The 20,743-nt window shown below is 46.8% G+C and overlaps 1 protein-coding gene across 2 annotated transcripts in view; it reads right to left on the reverse strand.

Annotated features, from left to right (window-relative positions):
- The window catches only part of LOC101539297 (multidrug and toxin extrusion protein 2-like), a 58,141-nt gene extending 41,128 nt beyond the window's left edge, over nucleotides 1-17,013 (reverse strand). For both annotated transcript variants that reach the window (XM_055139383.1, XM_055139382.1), the window contains exons 1-5: nucleotides 16,786-17,013; nucleotides 16,545-16,646; nucleotides 7,540-7,608; nucleotides 2,163-2,311; nucleotides 239-281 (exon numbers count right to left, since the gene is read on the reverse strand). In XM_055139383.1, coding sequence (XP_054995358.1) covers nucleotides 239-281; nucleotides 2,163-2,311; nucleotides 7,540-7,608; nucleotides 16,545-16,646; nucleotides 16,786-16,953 — 531 coding nt within the window. In that variant the 5' untranslated portion in view covers nucleotides 16,954-17,013. The remainder of the gene's footprint in view (nucleotides 1-238; nucleotides 282-2,162; nucleotides 2,312-7,539; nucleotides 7,609-16,544; nucleotides 16,647-16,785) is intronic.
- Nucleotides 17,014-20,743: the final 3,730 nt, after the last annotated feature.

Consider the following 20,743-nt stretch of genomic DNA (forward strand, 5'->3'; position numbering starts at 1 on the left):
TCAGATTAATTTGCATTCAAAAGTAACTAAAGAGGGGGGAAGAAACTTTCTTCCTTCTTTATCTCAGTGTTTGCATTTAACTTCAGCTGCTGGACATCAGAATGGTACAAGCTCTGAGAATTATGTAGGGAAGACCAATAGGATAAGCACTCAGATAAACAAAGGAGGGAATAGGGCATGCACACAAAACACAAGCTGCTTTATGTACCGAAATGCAAGAGTATCTTGCAACACTCACAGGAAGAGCAGGAATAAAAATCATCACATAAATTTGGGCAATCCTGAAATAAAGAACAACAAAAAAACCCAGCAGTTAATAGTAAATCAATTACAGGCTATACTGTCTTCAAACTGAATCCACAGTTATTTTTGTTCCTTTTTGGGGGGGTTGTTTTTATTTAATTTTATTTATTTTTAGAGCATTATGAAGCTGTTCATGATTGAATTTTAGTCATACAGTATCCCAACATCCATCTCTCTACCAGTTATTTTTGGGCACCAGTGTCCCCAGGTTCCCTCACAACACCCCTTGCCCCCACCCCAGCCTCTATGGCAGATTCTTTTATTCTCCCCCGCCCACGTTGGGCATTGTGGCTTGCATTATTGATACTAAAAGGTTATCAAGAATATCCCTTACGGGGGCTGGAGCAATAGCACAGCGGGTAGGGCGTTTGCCTTGCACGCGGCCGACCCGGGTTCAATTCCCAGCATCCCATATGGTCCCCTGAGCACCGCCAGGAGTGATTCCTGAGTGCAGAGCCAGGAATAACCCCTGTGCATTGCCAGGTGTGACCCAAAAAGCAAAAAAAAAAAAAAAAGAATATCCCTTACCTACTTTTAACCTTCAGATCTTGTCCAGTGTGATCATTCCCAGTTATTATTGTCATAGCGATCTCTTCTCTATGTTACCTACCCTCAGTCCCACACACACTTGTAGTTCCAACCACTGACCAGTCCTCCTAATCTCTGTTTACCCTGGCCATGGATATTACTCTTCTAATATGTATATGTATATATAATATACCACAAATGAATGCAGTCATTCTATATGTCTATATGTCTCTTTCCTTCTGACTCATTTCACTCAGCATGATACTCTCCCTGCCCATCCATTTATAGGCAAATTTCATAACTTCATTTTTCCTGACAGCTGTATAGTACTCCATTGTACAGACGTGCCATAGTTTCTTTATCCATTTGTCTGTTCTTGGGCATTCGGGTTTACAGAGTTATTTTTTAGAAATTAAAACCAATTGACATAATACAAATTTAATAACAATTTCAAGTGCTTTTTCTATAACCAGAGATTCTAACCAGAGACTCCTAAACTTTCTTGACCTGCTGCCCCCTTTTCAAGGAAAAAATGAACAAACAAAGAGCAACTCCCTGAAAATGTACCTTCTTTATGCCAACAAACAGGAAGAATTCCCAAAAGTGTGCTCAACACTACTACTGGCCCCTCATCCTTTGTTCCATCAACCCTGCTTTAGAGCAGGTAGGGCTCAGGGAAGTGGAGAAATGGCCCACTTTGGGAAGCGCTGTTCTCACCACTGCATCAGGCTTCCCAAAGGCAGGACTTACTAGAAAAATCAAGCAACCTGACACTTTCAGCTCATTCATGGAATGTACATGCAAAATGAACCAGACTCAGATCCAGCAAAATCCAGAACCCTTTCATGAAAGTCACAACTGTGGCTATTATGGTGAAGCCAGACCAGCTTTTTGGAAAGGAGAGATGCTTCTTGTAGCCATGTCTCCCAGGCACATGGGCTCTGAGAAAAAAAAAGCAAAGACAGTTGTGCTTTGACTCTCCTTTTGCCAAGAACATCCCCTCCAGGGCCGACACAGGTAAGGCGCGAGCCAAGCACCCAACACGGGTCCAATCCCTGCACTCCACACGACTCCCTGTTCCCCGCCAGGAATGAGCCCTGAGCACCGCCCAAACAAACAAATAAAAAGCACATTCCCTATGTTTGCCACATTTCAAAAGGGAGGTGCCAGAGGAGGCAGGCCAGGTTATCATCGGCTCTAATCTTGGTCTCTGAAGGCAATGGCTCCAACAAGTATGGCCACACTCCCGGCCCCCAGGCTCCTCCCGCCACATCCAGGCAGCTGGACAGAGGTGGGCACAGGAACAATGGTTATGGCTCAGGGCAGCTGACCTGGAGACTTCAGGGTCCTGCCTGAGGAGCAGGAGGATGTGCTCAGTGTTCAGGAAGAGCGCCCAGCATGGGAGGCAGCACAGAAGCAGGATGAGCATCCCTCTCTGCAGCAGGACCCCGACACGCTTCAGGTTCTTGCCTCCGAAGGACTGGAGAGAGCAAACAGGGAGAGTCGCTGTGGACACCTGCAGGAGCCGGCCGGCCTCTCCTGTCATGGCGCCAGCCCAGCCCGAGCCTCGCCAGCCAGGAGCTCCTTCACCCCCTGGCATCTCAGATACGCTTGCACACTCAGAGCCGTTTCTAGAACTGCCACCACTGGCCGGGGTGGGCACTGGCGGGGCCTGTGCAAGGGGCCCACGGTCAGCAAGCATTTCTTGAGCTCTTACTCTAGAAGGGCCGGCCTCAGGGTCCTGCCTCAGGGATCTGCCCAGCAGACACGCAGATCAAGCAACAAAGGGAGTTAGCCAAGTTTTACACTGTGAGGTGGGAGGAGTGAGAAAAATAAGCCAGGAAGGAGAGGTCTGAAACAGAGCACAACTGTTAAACTTGGGATGGCGAGGCCTTGGCCACACCTGCAGGGGAGAGGGGAGGCCCCACCAGCCTCCCGGGCCGGAGCCAGCTGGGGAAAACAGTGGGCCCAGTGACACCCAAGTGCGAGGGCTCAGGCAGGGGCTGAGCTGGGGTGAGGAGTGTCAGAGCCGCAATGGAGGGGACCACGCGTGGGCAGCAGCAGGAGGGAAACAGAAGGGCAGGGCGGGCTGCAGGGAGCCACACAACCCTCGCCTCACTTCCTGTTTATTCAGGTTTGGGGTTACACCTGGCAGTGCCCAGGGCTCACTCCTCAGGCCTCTGAGGTCAGGGGTCACTGCCCACCGGGTTCAGGGTGTGAGAGGCAGATTCTTCAGTATGATCATAGAAAAGGGGGGATGTGAGAAGCGGCTAACTTGCCTCTTCTCACTTTGGCCATAAAGTTTGTAGGAGACAACTCAGGCCAGGAAGGATATTTGACTTAACTGAACTAATTGGTTAACAGTACCACTTGGTGGGAAGCAGCTCTGGCCATGAAGGATATAAGACTGAGCTAAGGGAATAAAGGTACTAACTAGTATTTACACAGACAGAAGTCGATGCACCCTTGTCTTGTATCCTGTGTCTAACTGATAAGTGTCTAACTAAGTTGCTTTCTTGATGTATGGGAATTGGGAATGACTCCCTAATTGGGAATGTTTTCTTGATATATTGTTCCTGTATGCTTTTGTTCATTTATGAAATGTTTGAAGTTATTTGTGCCTTTGGAATTGTTTATCTTTGTGCCTATTCCTAAGGCCTGTGTGCCCAGGATGGCTATATAAGACCTCTGCTGTAAGCCCCCAGGGTCGAGCTCTGGCCTCCTGCTTTGGCAGGACAGCTCGGTCCCAGCTAGCTGGAATAATAAAGTCTCAGTGTGTGTTTTGCAATCCCGCTGGACTCTTTGTCTCTCTGAATACTGAGGGGTAGTCTCAGTCCTAACAAGGAGACCAGACACAGGTCAGCCATGCGCAAGGCGAGCCCCAGCGCTGGACTAGCTCCCAGGCCTGCTCGGCCTCATTTCTTTTTTTTTTTTTCTTTTTGGGTCACACCCAGCGATGCTCAGGGGTTACTCCTGGCTCTGCACTCAGGAATTACTCCTGGCAGTGCTTGGGGGACCATATGGGATGCCGGGGATCGAACCTGGGTCGGCCGCGTGCAAGGCAAACGCCCTACCCGCTGTGCTATCGCTCCGGCCCCTTGGCCTCATTTCTTAACACGCTTCTTTTCCTCCAGGTGACCACTTTGTTACTTACGGTTGTCTCTTTAAAAATCATAAAATATTTGAAGTATTGTCAGAGGCAAATTAATAACAAAATGGACATATAAATGATATATTATAAAATATTACATTAATACAAAAAGGAAAGTCTACATCTCTTCCACTGAAACAGAGTTCTCCAGAACACAGTGGAGTGCTGTTGGTGGCCCGGTAAAGGGGGGGATGAGGGAGAGTGTGGAAGAAGGGGAAGCGTCCACCTCTCTGCTAGAACCCCTCAGGTACCCCAGGAAACGCCCCAGCGTGGGGCAGGGCCAGTACAGCTGCCAAGAGCACTTAAGCCTGGAGGCTGGTGTCCCACCGGCCCCATGAGGCAGCCGTCGCCCTGCGCCTGGAGCCCACCTGTTCTACACAGCTTGGGTGATAGGCCCCGCTGCCTGATTATCAGGGAGCACAACTCTGCTGGGGCAAGGGACCGCTCTCTGCAGGAGAGGGATGCCCGTCCTGACGTGGACACAGCACTCTGGGTCAGAAGCTTCTCCTTGCAGAAAAGAATTTCAGGAGGAGGTGAAATGGTGAACTAAAATAGTTTTGTTTTGTTTTGTTTTTGGGTCACACCCGGAGATGCTCAGGGGTTACTCCTATCTCTGCACTCAGGAATTACTCCTGGCGGTGCTCAGGAAAACATATGGGATGCTGGGAATTGAACCTGGGTGGTCGCGTGCAAGGCAAACGCCCTACCCGCTGTGCTATTGCTCCAGCCCCCTGAACTAAAATAATTTTAATGAATTCAATTTACTTAGGAATAGAGAAGAGAGAGAGGAATGCATGTTCAAGAGAGAACACTACCTTTTCCCGAATGGAAAGAGCAAGCAAGCAAAGAAGAGAGTTCATGGGAGAATCCAGGCTTGAGAGAACTAGCAAGCAAGATAGTTTTTCAAGAGAGAACATGGGCATGAGACAGCAACTGGCTCTCAGTGGGGGGTATCATATACCATTCCTCCTATGGTTCTTTCCGGAGTTTCCCACACAAACTTCTCTGGGTGGGCCTAGGATTTCAGCATCTGAGAGGTGCCTTAGTTAGCTCAGGATTCGTGTCTCAAAGGGATGAGTTCCTCATGCGTTTGTGGTGCCTCAGGGCTGGGCGATTTCTTTCTAAGTTTTATTATTTCCCAGAATACATTACCAGGGACCTCTACCTACCAGCCTGCAACAGGAAGAAAACCTAATGAAGCCATGTGTAGATTTCAGAATTATGTAGGCGTGGAAATGTATATAAATGGAAATATTTGAAAAACACTCACCAAAAAGCTAATATAGGAAAGTTTTAGAAGTGAGGATAAATGGTAGTGATTTTTTTCACTTTAGAAGATTACTTCTCTAAACAAACTTAAGTTTCTATACATGTGCGACCTTTATAATCTTTTAAAACTTTTTTACAATTTGGAAAACAATGTGCTACTCTGGAAATATATTCAGTGCATAAAAAGACGTCTGTGATATATTGATAGGTGGGGAAATAGCTAGATACATAATTTTAAAAAAAGCTATAGGAATAAAAATTTAGAATGGTACAAAAAAGGGGGACAAGGTCTATTTTAAAATTACACAGCTTAACCAATAAAAAACATTTTTCCCCACAAACTGTGGAAGAGCTGAACATAACAGCTCAACAGTTACACTTCCAGTGCTGCCGCCTGGGGAGTAATTCCATCCCCACTCTCCCTCACAAGGCTCTGACTGAAGACAGGACTCACTCATTACATACCCACACACCTGTCCACCTGCCATTCATCCACCCACCCACCCACCATTCATCTACCCATCCAGCCATCCACTCACCATTCACCCAGCCAACCAGTCATCCATCCGTCCAGTCAGCCTAGCCTTCTGGTTGCTCCATCTTACTCGTTCAAAAAACTTCTAGGCATTCACTATTATAGCAAGCACAATAATAACTAAAGGGATTCAAAGACTGAGAGAGATCTAGCCTTTCTACGCAGCTCAGTCTAGTAGGGAGACCATTATGGTTCTGGACCAGATAGGCAGGACAGCTGACAGAGCCAGGGGTAAATGCCCTGATCAGAATCTGCCTCTCCTGGAATCCTCTGAAGATGTTAGCATGCCAGCCCAGGACTTCCAACCTCTGTGACAGGCCCAAAAAAAAAGGGGGGGGAGCAAATTCAAGAAACATTTAGGTATTCAACATCACTAGGAATAAATAATTTTGCTAACTTATGGAGATGGAAAATGAAGGGTTCTTTCTCCAGTACAGTGTGGTAATCCTGAGAGAGGAATTCTGAAAGAAACAGATCAAGAATGGACAAGATAGATAAACTTAGTTCTGGGTAAGCTGAGTATCCGAGATGTCTGAACACAATCAGTTTTTGAATGTGCCCTCAAAAGAGAGACACACGCAGGAGATGGAGAAAACTGAGTTGCTGACAATGAGTGAAGACAGAACTATGGAGGAAGAAGCACACCGTAGGTGGGGCACAGGAGCCTCTCGGGAGAGGAAGACCTCAGGGGCAGGCAGAAGAACAGGGACCTTGAGAAGGAAAAGCCAGAGGGTTGGTGAGAGTGCTGGGACGCATGATACTGGAAGAGGACCAGGTGCTATGGAGAGTGTCCATGTGGGGTAAGAACATCTGCATGGGGGCCAGAGCGACAGCACAGCAGGGAGGGTGTTTGCCTTGCATGTGGCCGACTTGGGTTTGATTCTCAACATCCCATGTGGTCCCCGAGCACTGCCAGGAGTAATTCCTGAGTGCAGAGCTGGAGTAATCCCTGAGAATTGCCAAGTGTGACCCAAAAAGCAAAAAAGCAAAACAAACAAACAAACAAACAAACAAAAAAACAGCTGCATGTTCACCTGAGTAAGCACAGGAGGCCCAGTAAGATGGGACTGCAACCAGACTGCAAAAGACAGGAATGAGCACAGAGTCGGGGGTGGGGGGGTAGGACTGGTAGCACCTTCTCTCCACCAGTATTCCCAGTTTCCCCTCCACCCTAGCCTGTCCCCTTAGGCATGTAACAAATTTACCTCATATTTCTTGCTCCAACAAAACTTAAAGAAATGGCAAATAGAATGATCAGAAAACAAATCCGTAAAAGCAAATTTGTGTTTGCTATATTTTAAGCTATGTAAGTAAGAAAACTGAAACCATTTAACACAATAATAAGTAAATAATAAAATGCCTATTCCCATTTACATAAGTTTTCAACTCTGAACTCTAAAATATGTGGCATTAAATCTTATTTTGTACTTAGATCTCATTATGGTAATAATCATATCTTAACTGTCATTAATAAAACTTTATTAAAAAGTTCTGTGCTAATATATTTTGGAATATATCATATAATATATTATAAAATAGGTAAGGCCTACATATGTACAAGTTTTCCCTGCACACTTTATTTAAATACAGTGATTTACAAAGTTGTCCGTGGTGATTTGTTACGGGCATTCAGCAGGTACCTGACAAATCAAGGCAAAACAAAGCAAAGCAGAGGACAGGGCCTCTCCCGATCTTCTAATATGAAAGGCAACCAACAACAAAAAAATGGTTTGTAGCAAAGGATGATTCTTACCTGCGACATTAGTGTGTCACAAGCAGAGGCCAAGCCGGTTCCAACTGAAATTCCAGTAACATTCACAACCTGCATGAAACAAGGGGCAGCACCACTCATGGAACGGGGCTTCCAAGTGACAGAGTGACAGACAAGCTCCTTTAAACCTGTGACAATTCCTCTCAGAGTAATATCATTTTCTACAAAGGCTGTCCCCCACCCCCGTTCTGATGTCTTTTGGACAGTTTTTTAAATTAAAAATTATTAATTTTTAAAAATTGAATCAGTGAGATAGAGTTGCAAGGTTGTTCATGATTGGGTTAGGTCTCAGTCATATAATGTTCCAAAATCCATCCATTGACCAGTGTAAACTTCCCACCACCAACATCTCCAGCAATTTCCCTCCCACCCCTCCCCACCCACATGCCTCTATAGCAAGCACTTTTTCTCACTCCCTCTCTCTCTCCCTCCCTCCACTCTCTCTCTCTGACTCTCTCCCCCCACCCCAAGCTCTCATTTCTGATAGAATAGTTTTCTAGTATCCTTGTCAATTATCAAATTAAATCTACATCTATCCTTGTCAATTATTAAACTGAAGGACCATGACCATCTGGAAAGCTTACAGCCTAGTTTTTTAAATGAACAGAATAGTGCATTATAATTTCCATACTAAAAAGTTAGTTGTGTTTAATATCTGAAGGCCATGCCCCTGGTCCACGATGTTCATTTCACAAGATCAAAAACAAACATTTACGGAGCAAGTGCTTTGTGTAGGCACTTTCCAAGTCCTTCGAGTGCCTGGAGATGGGAGGCTTCCTTTTATCTGATGTTACCTCACACCCTCCCATCCCATTATCTACTTTGATGGAACACTGTTTACAATGGGTGAGATTTAAACCAATTAAATTCACTTCACATGCTACCCTTCCACTCCTGCTTCATCACAGACTATATTCCTCTAGTGAGCAATGGGGCTGGCTTTAGGCCACTCTCTTGATCAGGCTTCACCCAGTGACCCTACGCCCAGCCCCACAAGCAAGAGATCAGAGTCCAAGGTACCATTTTGTAGCAGGGGTTTTTAGAACCCTGCTTCTAATCCTGCACCTTGATTTCATCAGTGATGTCAACTCCAGGGAGTGACTGCTTGGTTGACTCAGCACCCACCCTTAAGTTTGTCAGTGACCACCACAGAGGGGGTCCAGGGGTGAGATGCTGGGTGTTATGGTTTCAACCACACCACAGCCTCCAGTGTGTGTGTGGGGAAGGGGGGTGGGGGAGAGATAAAGTGTGTCAAATCCTGGACTTGCACTTTTTTTTTTTTTTGCTTTTTTTTGGGTCACACCCGGCGATGCACAGGGGTTACTCCTGGCTTTGCACTCAGGAATTACTTCTGGCAGTGCTCAGGGAACCATATGGGATGCTGGGATTCGAACCCAGTTGGCCGCATGCAAGGCAAATGCCATACCCACTATGCTATCGCTCCAGCTCCAGGATTTGCACTTTAAAAAAAAAAAAAGAAAAAAAAAGCACCACAAATGCTTTTTAAAAAAAAAAGTTGCAGTGATTTTTCTTTTTTAAAAAAGCTGACTGGTCTAATTAGCATAGGATGCTATTCTATGACTTGGAGTTATCCCCAGTTTTTATTCCTAAAACACACAAACAGCTTTGTATTCAGTGTTGGAAAACTAAAAGCTTTCTTCCTAAGATCTGGAATAAGATTTGGGGGGTGGGCCACACCTGGCAGTGCTCAGAACTTATTCCTGGCTGAGCTCAGGAACCCTCCTGATGGGGCTCAGGCTGAGTTTGGTTCATGATTGGGTTAGGTCTCAGTCATATAATGTTCCAACACCCATCCATTGACCAGTGTAAATTTCACCTATCAGCTACACTATCTCTCTCTCTAACCCATGGAATAAGATTCTTATTCCCCATTTCTTATTCACTTTCACCATAACTGTCAAATATTTTTAGAAGTCATAGTCAAAGCAATAAGGTAAGAATAATTATGTCTACTTTTAATACCTACCCCAAGGCTCCAAAAACACTTTTCAAAAGAACATTTTTGCAGGGTTGGAGAGATAGTAGAATGGGTAATGCAAAATTTGCCTTGCACATGGTCAACATAATTCTATCCCTGCATTTCATATGGTATCCTGAGCACTGCAAGAGTAGTTCCTGAGTACAAATCCAGGAAGAACCCCTGAGCATCATTGGATGTAGCCCAAACAAATCCCCCCCCCCAAAAAAAATGCATTTTGCTTCTATGTTCATTGCAAGACTATTCACAATAGCCAAGATCTGGAAACCCGAGTGTCTAAGAAGAGCTAAGTGTATTAAGAAAGTGTGTGTGTGTGTGTGTGTGTGTGTGTGTCTATGTATGCACACACACATAATGTAATACAATACTTGATTATAAGAAAAGATAAAGTCATATAATTTGCCACTACATGGTTGAAACTAAAGGGAAATTTCCTGACAAGTGAAATTGACAAGAAGTAGATGGACAGATACAGAATAATGTGGGACATAAAGAAACTTAGCAAAGGAGTTAAGGAGTAACAGATAGTCAAAGGCAGTAAAACCTGAAAATTGATATACAGAACTGAGCTAACCAAAGTAGGGTTTAGGAGTGAACAAGGGGTCCATGCATCATTGGTGGAAGGAAATGGACCCTCTGGTGGAGGATGTGGCATTAAAACACTGTATGTACAAAACTCTATCTTAACAGTTTTGTAAGTCACGATCCTGAATTTTTTTTTAAGGAAAAGAAACAAAAAAATTCACACAACAAAAACCAAAAATTACCAATAAAATTAGCATAATACTAGACACTTCTTCAAAATCACAATGTGATATCCCTCACATTTCTGAGATTAACTCATATTTTAATAAGACTTCAGGTCCAGGCTGATAGCACAGCAGTTAGGACTCTTGCCTTGACTTGTACTGTGGCTGACATGGGTTCAATACCTGGCATTTTAAATGGTCACTTAAGCACTGTCGGGAGTAATTCCTGAGTGCAGAGCCAATAACAACCCCTGAGCATCTCCTGTTGTGGCCCCAAAACAAAAGTAGGAATCTTGCTTTATGTGACAACATAAAATGGAACTTGGGATAATTATGATAAGCAAAACAAGTCAGAGGATGAAAGATAATTACAGGATGGTTCCTCTCATGTGTGGAATATAAATAACCAAAGCAAAATGTTGGGGGGCAGTTAGATAGTGGAGCCCTGTTAATGAGAATTTTTGGAAATAATAAAATTAAGAGGAAAATGCCTCATCCTGAAGTAGGCAAAAGGCATGAGAATAATACCTCTCCGAGATGCAAATACAAAATTCTTTAGAGATGGAAAAACTGAGGCACAACCCAGAGAAAGAGAACCCCCATCAAAAGAGAAGCTAGAGGAGAATGTAAAGACTAAGCAAGAACATGAAAGGTCAGGGCTGGAGTAAGTACAGCAGGGAGGGCGTTTGCCTTGCATGTGGCCAACCAGACTGGCTCCCAGAATCCCATATGGCCCTCGAGCACCACCAGGAAGAATTCCTGAGTGCAGAGCCAGGAGTAACCCCTGAGCATCACCAGTTGTGACCCAAAAGCAAAAAAGAAAGAAAAAAAACAAAGGGGGGAGGAGGAGGAGGAGGAGGAGGAGAAGAAAGAAAGAAAGAAAGAAAGAAAGAAAGAAAGAAAGAAAGAAAGAAAGAAAGAAAGAAAGAAAGAAAGAAAGAAAGAAAGAAAGAAAGAAAGAAAGGGAAGAAAGAAAGAAAGAAAGAAAGAAAGAAAGAAAGAAAGAAAGAAAGAAAGAAAGAAAGAAAGAAAGAAAGAAAGAAAGAAAGAAAGAAAGAAAGAAAGGAAGGAAGAAAGGAAGAAAGAAAGAGAGAGAGAAAGAAAGGAAGAAAGGAAGAAAGAAAGAAAGAGAGAAAGAAAGAAAGAAAGAAAGAAAGAAAGAAAGAAAGAAAGAAAGAAAGAAAGAAAGAAAGAAAGAAAGAAAGAAAGAAAGAAAGAAAGAAAGAGGGTTTTTAAAAAAGAATATCAAAGGACTATTAAGAATCCAAGGTTTGGGGGTCTGGAGAGATAGTACTGATATAGGCTGGTAGACAGGGAAAGGCCCTCAGCAATGAAACTTAGGTCAACAAAAATTCTAAGGCTGATCCACCCTGTGGATACAGAAAACAGACCTGATAAGATCTTCAGCAGTGGACCCTGAAGGAGACTGGACCCCTCCCTAAGAAGTTCCTCAAACCCTTGGACCTCTTCCTTAATCCAATTAGCTTTAGTGATTCAGCCCCAAGAAGACTCCAGAACGTCCCAGATCAAGACAACCCAAGAAGAGCCTGTAAAAGGCACCTTGAACAAAGAAAGAGCGCACATATGCTGCCTAAGCCCATATGCTGCTTGCACCCACGTGGCCGAGCACATGTGGCGCCTGAGCACACATGTCATCTGCATCTTCCCTCTTGAGATGTGTACTTTCATGCTTTCTTGTCTAATGCTGGAATGTGTCTAGGGTCTCTCTCCCTCTTGGAGAAGCCTGGGTTCTCTCTTGAGCACATCTCTCTCTCTCTCTCTCTCTCTCTCTCTCTCTCTCTCTCTCTCTCTCTCTCTCTCTCTCTCTCACTCGCTCTCTTACTATCTTCCCCTCAAAAACTTTCCAAAAAAAATCTATTTATTTCACTGCTTGTCTACTCCTGAAATTCCTTTCTGTGAGGCGAGACAAGAACCTAGAAACCCTGGGTTCCAGATGGCAGAGGTGGATGGGGGAGAAAGTGACCGTCTTCTCCTCCCCCTTCACATAAGTCACCCGTGGGCCCACCAACATCAGTACTCCAGGTAGGGCACTTGCCTTGCATGTGGCCAGCCCAGGCTCAATCTCCAGTATCCTATATGATTCCCCAACACCGCCAGGAGTGAGTCCTGAGTACAGAGCCAGGAGTAACTCTTGAGCATTACCAGGTGTGGCCCCAAAACCAAACAGTCCAAGGTTGTTTCCCCTTATAACAAGATTGAGTTAAAGATTAACTTTAATGTATGCAGAGGACTCCAGACCAAGGCACTTTAAAGAAACTGTATATGAGCTTTTCCCAAAAACCGGTCTAGGTCGGCTTCTCCCCCTTCAGAGAAGTTGTATTCTCTCGAACATGCACCTCTCTCTCCCCTCACATTTCTCGAAGCAAAAATCTTTAAACAAAACTGTTCTGCTGCACTATTTTGCCTCCTCCTAAAATACTTTTCTTCAAGAGAAAGCAGAGTTCCCGGAGTGCCTGTGTGGACGGCAGGGCTGACTCTCCCTTTCTGCAAAGAGCAAATCCTCACTCCATCCTGCGCCCATGCAGGAATCATCTCCCAGGCTGCACAGAACAAACAGGCCTAAGGCACATCTTGGGCTGCTTCATACGGCCGGTGGGACGCTCAGGTCCATGCTGGGTAGGTGCTAGTAGCAACTTGACCAGTCTTGACTCAAGCCAGGAATTTCCCCAGGTGATGGGGGTATGTCCAGCAGAGAAATGGAGCACTCTTTTCTTGAGAGTTTCTCCCTTGCTTCCTGCTTCACCCATTACCCACAACAAAATGAACAAAACACAAAAACAATTCATAGATTCTGAAAATATGGTGGCTACCAAAATGGAAGGGGAAAAAAAGTGGGAGAAGAGGGTTGAGGGATCAGTGTGACTGCGTGAATGGCACTAGGACTTTGGTGCTTGGTGTGGTGAGGTATACACACTGTGTGAGGCATATACACAGTGTGAGGCACTACTCTTGAACCGCCCCCAGTCTTATAAACTAGTGGGAACTCAATAAAAGTCTTCAGCATTGCAAAAGAAATTACCAACAAAATGAAGAGCAGCCTACCAAAGGAGACATGATTTACAAATCACATCTGACAAGGGGCTACTATCCAAAATACATAAAGAACTCGACAACGAAATAAATAAACCCATTTTTAAATGGCAGAAAAACCTGGACACATACTGATGTTGGTGGGTCCCACAGATGACTTATGTGAAGCGGGGAGGAGAGAGACAGTCACTTTCTCCTGATCTACCTCTGCCACCCGGGACCCAGTGTTACTGGGTTCTTGTCTCGCCTCGCAGAAAGGAATTTCAGGAGCAGACAAGCAGTGAATAAATAGATTTTATTTGGAGGTTTTTTAAGGTGTGGAAGGGGAGAGAGTGAAAGAGAGAGAGAGTAATGCACTCAAGAGAGAACACGGGCTCCTCCGGGGCAGAGACCCCTACACACATCCTAGCATTAGACATGAAAGCATGAAAGTACACATCTCAAGAAGGGAGATGCGGGCGACACATGTGCATAGCCACGTGGGCACAAGCAGCACATGGGCTCTGGCAGCATATGCGCCCTTCCTGTGTTCAAGGTGGCCTTTATAGGGTTTCTCCAACCTGCCACCAAGTGGGGCTTCTTCCTAAGTAAAAGGCCCTTGCTAAGCAGGTTATCAGGGGTTGGGAGTGGTGATAGTCTTCTTTGGGCTGAATCACTAAAGTTAATCGATTGAGGGAACAATCCAGGGGAAATTGAGGAATTTCCTTCATGGGGAGGGGTCCAATCTCCTCAGGGTCCGCTGCTCAAGGTCTCATCCATATCCACAAAGTGGATCAGCCTTGGAATTTTCCTCCCAGGACTTTTGCCGACCTGTTTTATTATCCAGGGCCTTTCCCTAACTACCTGCCTACATCAATACCAATACCAAGTATTCAGCCTTTCCAATCACCATGGAAATGGGAATCAAAACCATGCTGCACCGCTGCTTCACACCTGTCAGAAGGATCATTGGCAAAGGACAAGAAGTAACAAGTAACTGCAGAGGGGGTGGAGAAAGGAGAGCCTTGAACACTGTTGGTGGGAATGCAACTTGTTACAGCCACCCTGGAAGTCAGTATGGGAGCTCCAAAAGGCTGGAGCACATGCTCTGAATGTGGGAGACCCAGATTTGATCCAATCATATGGCTTTCTGAACACTGTTAAGGAGTCCCAAGCACTGCACTTAGTAGACTGTGAAAATCACAAAATAAGTAAGTGAGCGGAGGGGGCAGTGTGCACTCTCTCACCCGCCACGTGCATTTCATGGCTATAAGCCACTTCTCCACCCCAGCCTGCCACAGCTGCCAACAGACGCATGAAAGAGGGAACAGGGCCATATGATTCCCTGAGCACTGCCAAGAATGAATACTGAGTGCAGAACCAGGAGTAACCACTGAAGTTCATCGGTGTGGCCCCCCAAAAAACTAAGAAAAAAACAAAACAGCAACAAAAAAACCCCTCACAAACAATGAGATATCACCTTACACCATAAAGACTGGCACACATCAAAAAATATATATAAACAATAAAAAAGGACAACAGGGGCTGGAGTGATAGCACAGCGGGTAGGGCGTTTGCCTTGCATGCGGCCGACCCAGGTTTGATTCCCAGCATCCCATATGGATCCTCGAGCACCGCCAGGAGTAACTCCTGAGTGCATGAACCAGGAATAACCCCTATGCTCACAAGGTGTGACCCAAAAAGAAAAAAAAAAAAAGGACAATAACCCATGTTGGTCTGGATGCAGGCAGGATGGGGGAGTGGAGGAGGTGGGGTTGGGACTCTTATCCACTGCTAGTGGGTTAGCTGGTCCAGCCTTTTTAGAAAACAATATGGATACTTCTCAACAAACTAGGAACTGAACTTCCATAAGATCTAGCAATTCCACTTCTTGGAATATACTCCCCCAAACAGGAAGAAAATATACCTGCACTCATATGTTCATTGTAGCACTATTCACAATAGCCAAAATCTAGAAACAACCCAAGTGCCTAAGAACAGATGACTGGATAAAGAAACTATGGTACATCTAAACAGTGGAATATCATTCAGCCATAAGAAAACATGAAGTCATACAGTTTTCTGCTATGTAGATGGTTCTAGAAAGTATCATGTTGTGGGGCTGGAGCAATAGCACAGGTATTGCTACTGGGTAGGGCATTTGCCTTGCGTGTGGCTGACCCAGGTTTGATTCCCAGCATCCCATATGGTCCCCTGAGCACTGCCAGGAGTAACTCCTGAGTGCAAAGCCAGGAGGTAGCCCTTGTGAATTGCCAGGTGTGACCCAAAAAGAAAAAGAAAAAAGAAAGTATCATGTTGAGTGAAATCAGTCAGAGGGAGAGGTACAGGAACAAAAATTTCACATTTATGTGAGATATATAAAGAAACATAGTGGAGGACTAACATGCCCAAAGGCAACAGTCAGGGGAGGGTACAATAAGACTTTGGTGGAGGAAAGTGGCCCCTCTGGAGGAGTCCTGAAAGGAAGTATCAAGTGCAGACCAGAGACAGTCTAGGGAATGGGAAGGTAGGTAACTGGGGACATTCATTGGTGGAGAGAAGTGGACTCTGGTGAAGGGATTACTGGAACATTGTATGTCTGAACCTCAAGTATGATGAATTGTAACTTTGTAACAATGAAAACATATCTAGGTCATCGCCACTTACGAGAAATTTGGTGCCCTGGCACCCCACTCCGCCCGCAATATTCTTGTGTTCTCCCACGTTAAGAAAAGAGGAGATGCTTGTTAAGAGAGAAAAAGATCACCTGTCCTCCCCAGCAGTATTTTTCAATTTCTTTGAAAACCTGGATGAAATGCAGAGGGCGAACTTTCCACTCCGTGGATAATAAATCTCAGTTTGGCCTTCTTTTGACTTCCAAAGCGGATGTACTTACTCACTGACCAAGGTAAGCACTTTATTACATGAGTGAAACAATGCCACCTTAATGAGCCGTGTACGTCTGACGGATCGCAGATAACCGAGACTTCCTCACAATTCTTGGGTTTAATTTCTTAATAGGAAAATCATGAAGCTCTTCTTTCAACCCGCACAATCGATCCAGTCGCTTCAGGGGTCCTGCTCTCCCTGAAACTGCCGCTCCCCACGAACGCTTTAATAAAGGATGGTTTAGGGAGTGCTCCAAACTTCCTTTCCCTCCAGCAGTCGGCATGACTCCCTTTCCAAGCTAAAGGCACAGATGCACCTACCGACACAGCGAGCGACACCGCATCCAGCTGGACTTTCCCCAGATGTCCGCAGAATATGGAGCTGACGACGCTGATGAGAAAGATCATCAGCTGTGCGAAGAACTGCGGGGGGAGGAAAGAGCGTCGGGCCGCCGCCCCCCGCGGACCCACCCCCGGGACCGCGCCCCCCCGCCCCCCGCGCCGCCCCCCGGGCCCCACGCGGCTCCGTGCCGGCTCCGGCAGTCGGGGCGCGCGGACTCACCACGGGGACGGCGATCGCCGCCAGCTGCGCCGCCTCCCGTCGCCTCTCGGGCCCCAGCAGGCCCCGCAGGCCCCGCAGGCCCCGCAGGCCGCGCAGGCGGGCACGCGGGCGGGGGGCGCCCCGGGAGACGGCGGGGGTCCCGGCGTAGGCGGCCACCGGGGGATCCATGCGGCGCGGAAGGTGCTCAGGCGGGAGCTCCAGCCCGGGACTGAGCCGCCGCTGTGGAAGGGGCTTTCCCCGGCCGCGCCCCGGCCGTCCCGGACACGCCCCCGACCCCCTGGCCCCTCCCGGCCCCGCCCCGGCCGGCGGAGCGGTCAACGGTCGCCCCGACTGACCCACCGGCTGGGGAGGCCTCGAGGGCTGCGGAAGGAAAGATCCCGGGTCCGAGTCCTTGCAGAGTGGGAGGCCACGTGAGGGGAGTTTTGTGATGACCAGAAAGCAACAAGATGAGCATTTTGCAGGCGCTCCCTTTGGCGCTTCTCTCTCTGTCTCAGTTTCTGGCTGCTAGTCTTTGAAGCTGAGCTCGGTGCCAGCAGCAGGTTTGGGCAAGCCTTGGTCCGCCCCAGCTCCACCCAGCCTAGGGGAAAGTTCGGGGAATGCAGAAAACGGAAAGCCACCCAGACATTGGGAACAGCAACCTCTACTCTCTGCTCCACCAAATGAGAACGATGTTCCTCATTTTGTCCTTACTTTGAGACAAAGTGTAGATGAGAAGAGCTGTGCCTCGGATCCTGGAAGGAGTTTCCAATTGCTCTAAACCCACAGTCACAGGCTTTCTTACCTGTTCTCTGTCCCGCTAGAAACCTCTGCCTTGCACCTTGCAGGACTGCTGGCTTGCTGCTGAATAAAGCTCTTTCTCAGCCCTTCACTGTGTCTCTCTCCTCTGATTGGCCCTCAAGCCGCCAACCTTCCAGGAACGAACACTGCTGAAAAGTTAGGGGTGGTCTGGAGGAGCATCGCGGGGGCCTCAGGCTGCCAGGCCCAGGCCCTCGACAATGAGGGTCACTATCAGTAAAGTCTTAGTTTTGAGTCTTGGAAAATGACTCCATTCACCCCAAAAGAATTTCAGTGAGGGTGAAGTTGCCTTAAGGTGGCCCTGGACAAAACAGGCTGTTGGGTATTCTTTTGCTCACAGTAGTTGATTTTTTAATGTTTGTTCATGACCTGTTTTTTTTTTTTTTTTCAAGACAAAGGATAAGCCTAGGTCTCTTTTTGACCATCCCAGACTTTACATGCCAGACCTCATATGCCTGGGCCCGTGTGGGTTTGGGAAGGCTGAATTCAACTATGGCAACTAATCCCAGGCTGCTGTTGAGACACTAGCCTCTTTTTTTTATTTAATTTTTTTTATTTTATCACCATGTGGAGAATTACAAAGTTCTCAGGTTTATGTCTCAGTTATACCGTATTCAAACACCATCCCTTCACCAGTGCCCATATTCCACCACCAAAATCCCCAGTATACCCCCCGCCCCCGCCCCCCACCCCAACTGTATAACTGATGAATTTCACTTCATTTTCTCTTTACCTTGATTACGTTCCATATTTCAACACAAAACTCACTATTGTTGTGGGAGTTATACCCCCAAACAAGATAGCCCTACTAAGGAAGCATTTTATAATTAGTTTTCCATTAAAAGATTGTATGTTTTCAGGTTTTAGAAAAGGCTCGGATGTGTCCCAGTCCCGAATCCCAGAGCCGTGTTAGTTGCTGCTCAGTGTCGCCAGGGCTCCATCTGGAGAAGGTGTGCTGGCTGCACCTCCTCCGTCCGGCTCCCGGGTGTTGCTGGCCCCAATTCGGGTCCGGAGCATTTTCTGGGCCGCGTTGCTCACCAGAATGCCTGGCTGCTTCTCTGTTGAATGTGGCAAGATGGCGCCGAGGGTGGGTCGAGGGCATGACTTCCGGCGGCCGGGACCACGAGGAGGCTGGGCTGGCGCCGCCCCACTCCAGTGCCCCCCCTCCCGCCCCCCGTGGCTCGGATGTGTCCCAGTCCCGAATCCCGGAGCCCTGTTAGTTGCTGCTCAGGAGACACTAGCCTCTTCTACTATCTTCCCAAGCCCAAAACTCCTCTGTGGTTGTATGAATTTTCACTGCTCCCCAATTATTTTCTAAGGCCAGGGAAAAGGAAACATTTATTAAAACCTCATCCACATACTATCTCTGTGGCTCCAGAGATAGTACAAAGGGTAGGGCGCTTGCCTTTCATGTAGCCAAGCTGGCTTCCATCCCCCAGCATCCCGTATGGTCCCCACCAGGAGCAACCCATGAATACCATGGGTCAAACCCAGCAAACAAACAAAAAGGCCTTTTCTCCTTGGGGCTGGAGAGATAGCACTTGCTATACACACAGCCAATCAAGGTTCAATCCCCAGCATCCCAATTGGTACCCCATAGCAAGTCGGAGGCTGGAGAAATAGTACAATGGGTAGGGCACTTCTTGTACATGACTGACACAGGTTTAATCCTCAGCCCCCCAAATGGTCCCCTCAGCCCCGACAGTGTGATTCCTGAGCTCAGAGTCAAGAGTAAGCCCTGATCAACTCCAGGTTGTTGGATATCATTGGTTTGTCCTTTCTCCCTTGCCACAGAGTTTGGGTTTATCTGGTAATAATCTCTAAACAATTCTAGACTACATTGGTATGTCCTGCTCCCCTTGCCACTAGGAGCTTAGGTATATCAGTCACACCCATCAAGGTGCTCCCGAGTCACTCCCATTCCTTTGTTTATTTGTAATCACTTCTATGCTCCCTTCCCCAATTAGTTAATCAGCTCTTCCCCTAATCAAACTCTGTTAATTTGTAAGGTCAGACCTTGCTAGGACAGTGAACTTGTATTGTAAATTAATATTGTCTTTCTCCTCTCTTGTGCCTTTTGAATAGTTTACTTTAAAACAATATCCTTTTTGTATGGACAAAGAAAGACAATTGTTAATATGCTTTGATAACATGGGATTTAATTGACGTCAAATATTATTCACTCCCGGTCATCTGCTTTCTTGACTTAAGCCTCAGCTGCCCTTACTTCCTATCACCCCCAAAAGCAGGGTCCCAACGAGGGACGGGACGGACCCAGGGCAAGCGGTGAGTTGTGTGCTACCCTGGCATCGAGATGGGCCTGGCCAAAGCCCCTAATGCTTAACTATATGTTAAGAGATTGGTCATGGACATGTCATGTCATGATCCAAAAGCAATGACGAGACTAGGACCCTGCTAGGGATAGGAAAGACTAATCTGGGCCTGAGCACTGTAGTATGAGATCGAGATGACCCCAGGAAAGCAATTCTATAAGCTTAATGCATCTCTTGCTATGTCCATACAAAATTATTAATAATATGAATACTTATATGTTAGTTGGACAATCACACCCATGGGATTCTCTCTTGGGCGGGTGTCCTGCTGAAAGAGTATCTGTCCTAGAAGCAGCATCCCCTGAGGAATAGAACTTTATCCCATTGATTGTGACCACACCTATGTGTAAGCCCCAACCCCTCATGCTGGGGGATTTAACCAGGCTGTAAGAGTGGGCTGGGGGCCAGTCCCAGGGCCAGTCCCAGGGTCAGTCCCAGGGTCAGTCCCAGGGCCAGTTCTAGGGCGAGTCCCAGTGCGAGATCTGGAGAAGCCAGATCGAGATCCAGGTCCAGAGGGGAAGGAGAATGAAGTAGCATGGGGGGAGGAAGAAGCAGGAGGAGAATCAGAGGAGAATGGAGATGGGAATGGAATAAACTACAACTGAGACCAACTAGCCTGGCTCCATTCCTTCCTTCGCCTGCCTCATCATTGCCATCAACCTCCCCGGGGTGGGGAAGCTGCTGGAGACTACTGAACGCGGGTGGCGGGAGAGATAGAGCGCTGCTACCCTGTGCCCAGTGCCCGAGGTGCGGTGCTCCCCTCCTCGCCCCTTTCCTTTTTTCTTTTTTGTGTTTTTAACACCAGGTGTGGCCCAACAACAACAATAAAA

The sequence above is a fragment of the Sorex araneus genome, chromosome 5 (genome assembly GCF_027595985.1).
Source record: "Sorex araneus isolate mSorAra2 chromosome 5, mSorAra2.pri, whole genome shotgun sequence".
Lineage (NCBI taxonomy): Eukaryota > Metazoa > Chordata > Mammalia > Eulipotyphla > Soricidae > Sorex > Sorex araneus.